Genomic DNA, 6000 nt, shown 5'->3' with positions numbered 1-6000 from the left:
TTTCCATATCCATAAAAGTGGATTATAACAATGTTTACCTAATAGAGTTTTTGGGAGGATTAAATGACATTACTTGTGTGACTGGCACATGGCCCCATCTGCTACACTGTACTCAAATTTTCAGGCTGTGAACTTCTGGGTGGTGCAAGATCCCTGGGTGGTGCGAGCCTACCCATTCTCCATAGTATACGGGGAAAAGAAATCCACACTATCTGGGCAGTAACCGAATTCTCAAATGAGCATCTACAAATATAAGAGGAAACTTGGCTACTTGATCCACCTCATTTTTCAGCCTAAGGAAGAGATGCCATTTCTGTTACACCCTTATTCACATCCCCTTCTAGAGTATCAGCTTCCTTAAGGGAAGGGTCATGTCCTGTTTACCTTAGTATCCCCAATACCTAGTACCAGGTACTGCAAGCACTTGGTTAAGTAGTGGTTGCTAATTGAACGAATAAATAAGTGCTAACTGTATTGGGGCTTAGCAAATTGTGTCAGAATTTGATCCAATCTTTTGAGCTATGGTTACAAAATTACAGTAGTAAAATCACAGCAAAGTCAATCTCCCTCCCTCTTTCCCTGTGCTGGCCAGGAAAATCCACTCAAACCTAGCACATTCTGTACTTGGAACTTGAAAAAGCACACCAGATCTGAGACCTGCAGAAATAAGGGCATTAGAGTACACTGTTTTCAATACTGAGTTTGCTCAAATGCAACAGCTTTTAATGTACTAATGCCAAGACACTAAAAAGTTTTCAAAACATTCTCTTTTCAATACATGTCAGCCATGAATAATTTTTTTCTGATATACTTTACTTTGGTTTTCTACTGATATATTTCAGATTCTTGACCATATCTATTCATTTAAAAAAAAAAATGCCAGGGAAGGGGAAAATGTAAAGTTTTTTTTTTTTTTTCAACATTTATTTTTGGGACAGAGAGAGACAGAGCATGAACAGGGGAGGGGCAGAGAGAGGGGGAGACACAGAATCGGAAACAGGCTCCAGGCTCTGAGCCATCAGCCCAGAGCCCGACGCGGGGCTCGAACTCACGGACCGCGAGATAGTGACCTGGCTGAAGTCGGACGCTTAACCGACTGCGCCACCCAGGCGCCCCAAGGGAAAATGTAAAGTTATGATGGAATTTCACTTGGCTCACTTTACCCTCCACTACTTAATTAAAAATAAATTTTCACTGAATTTCACTTGGTTCATTTTACCCTCCACTACTTAATTAAAAATAAATTTTCACTTTTCGCAGAGTGGGAAGTACCTCTGAGAAAACTACTATCTGTTTTACATTATAATTAAAAGTCTGATTAGCTGGCAAGCCTATCACTCTATAGCTGCATAAACTAAGTAGGAAATTACATGGTTATAAAATGAGCTAAAAGATTCTAACAAAATGATAGCTTATTGACTATAAAGTAAAACTAGTTCCATGTAGATAACTAAGAAACCAAAGCCATTTATATTCTGTTGTATAAAGTATGGTTAATATTCCTGATAGTCATGACTAATTTTTAAAAATTCTTTCAATTTAACACTTACTGAGATTTTTCTAAGCACCATGCTAGACAAGGAGCTATAAATAGCAGTCCCCACTCTTGAAAACAAAGTCTAGTGGGGAAGTTTTATGGAAGCACTAGGATAATCAGGAAATGATTCACAGATCTGTGTCTTCAAGGATGAGTAAAATTTTAACAGGCTAAGGAGACAAAGCAAAGCAATCATGCAGAGAAAACATTACAAACATAGGCATGGAAGCAGAGGCATGCACATACATGTTCTTGGAAGATCCAAGTCACCAGGTCTATGTTAGGAAGTGCAGGAGACAACAGACAACCATGGAAGGTCTTTGAACAGAAGACATGTGATCCGATCTATGTGATTTTTAAGTTTATTTGAAGGGGGGTAGGGACAGAGAGAGAGGGAGATAGAGAATCCCAAGAATCCTGATGCCGGGCTAAAACTCACAAACTGTGAGATCATGACCTGAGCTGAAATCGAGTCAGATGCTTAACTGACTGAGCCACCTAGGTGCCCCTCTTTGTGATTTTTGTATTTGTTTCTTTATGCTTACACAGAAGAAGAGAATGTGCTTCATCCTCTTAGCAGTTGTATTTCACACTGTAAATTAATAGATTGGCATTCTACTTTCATGTGTCAGTCTTGAACATTTGAGATCAGCATTCTACTGAAGGGTAAACTCATTTTTGGTGGGTTAGTCCATCAGATTTCTAAGCCTAGAAAGCTAAAGGTAAAATCTAAATGGTGATGAATACACTGAAGCAATATAATACTCCACAGACCTGACTGGGTGACCATTTGGCCTTGCAGGTGACACCCTGATGTCACTAGCACAATTTCTTGATATTTCTATAGAATGGAAATAATCCAAGTAAGAGATGAAGGAATGGAATTAGAGCAACAGCCTTATGCAGGCTGAGAAATTTACTGCAGATTTCAATGCGGGGAGTGAGGGAGGCAGGAGACTTTTCACTGGGTGATGGAAGAAAAGGCAACACCACTAAGGAAAAAAAAAATTGAAAGGTAGGTCCAAGTTCGGAAAAAGAGAAGATGCATTTAAGGTACTGACAGAAGAGTCCTATGGAAATACCTAAAAGCAGATGAAAATATGGCTCTGCAAGAGACTGTGTAAGTATTTCCACTTCCTGAGTAAAGAGGTCAAGTTGTGTTAACAGATAAAATCACCTGTATAGGTAGTTCTAAAGGAGGGGGAAAAAGTCTCAGAATGTTGGGTCAACTCCTTAAGGATGCAATGAACATCATAAAACAAAACCAAAGTGAAATGAGGAATGCCAAGTCAGCTTGTACACAGATGCTTTATTATGGATGTTAATAGTCAATATTGTATGCAAGATTCTCTTACAATGGAAAGCTTTCCCATACATCAAAAAACTCAATTTAGTCAGGGTAACTGCTGTATTAATGTGAAAACCTTACAACAAAATGCAATATTATATATGTGTAGTCAGTTTCCATGCAAGTATGGCTGCTACATGTATGTCTGGCATTTTTATAAATACTGAAAGAAATTCAAATGAACACAACAGTATAAAGGTGATGTAAGATGCCTGACACGTTTAAGATTAAAAATCTTCTTGCAAAAAGCAACAAAGCAGTTAACTAAAGGATTCAACCAATACCAACCCAAATATGTCCTATGTCCGTCCAATAAGCCCAAGCTTATCTGCAATATATTACACTTGGGATACTTTAATGCTCAAGAAAAATTATGCTTTAAAAAAATATAGCTCTTCCAAGATATTATACTTTGGTGACTGGAGACTATGTACATCCAAACCAGCTAAGGGCTATGGGCTACATTAAAACAAACAAACAAACAAAAACCATTATGTGCTATTAGTTCAAAGTAACTGAAATAGAAATGATCCAGTATGATTTTGCTACAATCATTGGTTTTTATAAAGTGATATTTCTGTGAGAAGTTCACTAATTAGGAAGCAATCAACATACTTAACAAACACACTAAGAAGATTCAAATTGGTTCATCTATTTGTTATCAACAAGGCATAATCTTAGTACCATACATTTTCTTCACTTCTCACTACATATAATATGCAAAAATGAGCAAGTGGATTTAAATAGCTTAAAACCCTTTTAGGTCTACTGTTCAAGAGCTAGGAATTCAAATACTTAGCATTACCATTTCTATTAACATAAAAACATCAGAAAATCTTAAGCTGTCTTTGTTTTAAGGCATAGTATTTTGGCATTTGCAAGAATTTGCCTGGTAATGGTTGATTCCACTAAGTTAACTTGAGAACTTGCCATCATTTGCTTTTTACCTTTTCACACAGTGCAAGTGGTGGTGGCTCTTTCCTTCTCTCATAGCAGCAAGCCGATTCTGCTATTTTCTATAGCAGCATACTTCAGGAGTGGAGAGGGAGAGAGTGTGTCAATTATAAATAATTACAACTACAGTGTACAATTCTATTTGCCTGTCAGTGTTTAAGTTGACAGCACACCATTATATGTCTCCAAAAAAGTACATAAAATCTCTACACAAAAGCAAATAAAGACATTCTTTCAAAAAAGAAATAAGTGCAAACACCTAAAACAGGCAACTGAAGCAACTGTTGTAACCTGTAGAGAAACACAAAACATTTATAAAAGGACAAAATATTTTTATAAATAAAAGGTAATGTTCTCTACTTCTGAAACACTGAGTAAATATAATAAACTTCTAAGTGCAGACTGTTTTTAGGGACCAAAGTACCATATTATTTGTTTAAACAAAACGCAAAATTTTCAAACACATATACAAATCACCAGATTAATTTATATGACCCCCCCATATAATTTAAAAAGAAAATATTAAATTATTATTTAGTAAATTTTTAGAACTATTTTATAACCAACATGATTTAAAGGGCATAGTGCAATATTTAGGTAGATGTGACATACAGTAAAGATACTGTATTCTTTGCAGCTATAACTTACTACTATTTCATACTTAAAAGTCAAAATTGTTTTTTTACTATGTTAGCTGTAAATAACAGGAAACAACATTGGCTTCTAGACACCCTGTATAGGTATAAATATCTACATTTAAGCTTTAAAAATGAAAATAAATTATAAAAAGACTTCTTTCCAATTTACAAAGTCTTCTTGCGCCTACATACTGTACAATACATTCAACAAAACTCTTCTGAGATTTATGAAGAAAATACTGACTCTTTACTAATAAGGAAAAAAACCGTTTTCAATGCTTTTTGTTTTTAGTACTATGCTCAAATAAATACATTTAACACTGTAGTTAATTTTATTGTTTTTGAAAAATACCAAAAATTAGTAGTGCAACTTTCTCTCCTTTTCAATTTTTTTTTCCATTGTATTTCTTTGTAAATGATAGCCTAAGGAAATTGGCACATAGGCAAAAGTACTTCATAAAACCATGTGTGCTTCTCATACACAGACTAATGCAGAAGTCATACATACTCATAAACCTATCTGTAAAAAACTGCAGCATCAAGAGAGTAACAACATGTATCTTGTGAAGAAAATATGTGAGAGTTTTAGGATATCTGTTAACATTCTAATATGGTTTACCCATCTCGTTCTTTAAAAAGAATTTTAAAAAATCTCATCTCTTAAAAAATAAACTATGAAATTACCTACCCCTTACTTAAGTGGCTGGGCTTTCTGCCTGCCCAATATGAAAAATAATGTAAACCGTTTTAGTGCTGTATTAAAACTTTAAAAACAATTACTTGACAAAAATTTCATTGCAACCTAATTTAGTAAAGAATATAGTAAGAGAGTGGGGCATTTCATCAATTTTAATAACAATTACAGTATGAGAGCTCTTGAAGTGCTGCTGGCAGCTGTATAAGTACTCAAATATCTTCTTGCTTGTTCAGTCATGATAAGTTGGTCTTCTGTCTTCCCATAAACCACTGTTTCCCATTCACAATTTGACTGTGAAGGAAATATCAATAGCGATGTGAAAATTACTAAAATAACTATTCCACTTCACAATTACACTTTTAAAAGTCAATTATTTCAACTGACTGGATTTAATGATAAGTAATCACTGTAAACATGTTTTGACAATGGCATTGTGATTCTTTTTATTAAACAGTGTTTTAAAAATACATACCGAAATATTTATGGCCAATTTTTTTAAGTCCATGTTTTTATTTTCTTAAGTCCATGTTTTTTAGCTATCTATATTATTTATAGAACTGTGGAGGCAGTTTGAAAGGTTTCTACCCACGACTCCCCCCAAATCAAATCAGTCTTAACATGGAAAGAAATGTCAGTCTTTATTGCTTCAAAATTTTGCAAAAGATTCAAAGAGAGGATGCAATGTCAAAAAATGAGCTGAGAACGCTTTGTTTTGCAAATTAGGAAATATGTTCATAACAGAAGATCAAGTTTGTTTCATTGGTTTTCTTCTATTATAAAGATTACTACATTATAGGTATGGCCTGCTATATATATTTTTTCCTGA

The 6000-nt window shown here is 34.7% G+C and overlaps 1 protein-coding gene across 3 annotated transcripts in view; it reads right to left on the bottom strand.

Moving 5' to 3' along the window:
* Window positions 1-2826: 2826 nt before the first annotated feature.
* Window positions 2827-6000, bottom strand: part of MYBL1 (MYB proto-oncogene like 1) — a 44530-nt gene continuing 41356 nt past the window's right edge. For all 3 annotated transcript variants that reach the window (XM_040487683.1, XM_040487681.1, XM_040487682.1), the window contains one exon: window positions 2827-5465. In XM_040487683.1, coding sequence (XP_040343617.1) covers window positions 5337-5465 — 129 coding nt within the window. In that variant the 3' untranslated portion in view covers window positions 2827-5336. The remainder of the gene's footprint in view (window positions 5466-6000) is intronic.

Source organism: Herpailurus yagouaroundi, unplaced genomic scaffold, assembly GCF_014898765.1.
Source record: "Herpailurus yagouaroundi ecotype Mexico unplaced genomic scaffold, PumYag 165, whole genome shotgun sequence".
Taxonomy (NCBI): Eukaryota; Metazoa; Chordata; class Mammalia; order Carnivora; family Felidae; genus Herpailurus; species Herpailurus yagouaroundi.
The sequence above is the reverse complement of the archived record's forward strand: the minus strand, read 5'-3'. Positions and strand labels throughout refer to the sequence as shown.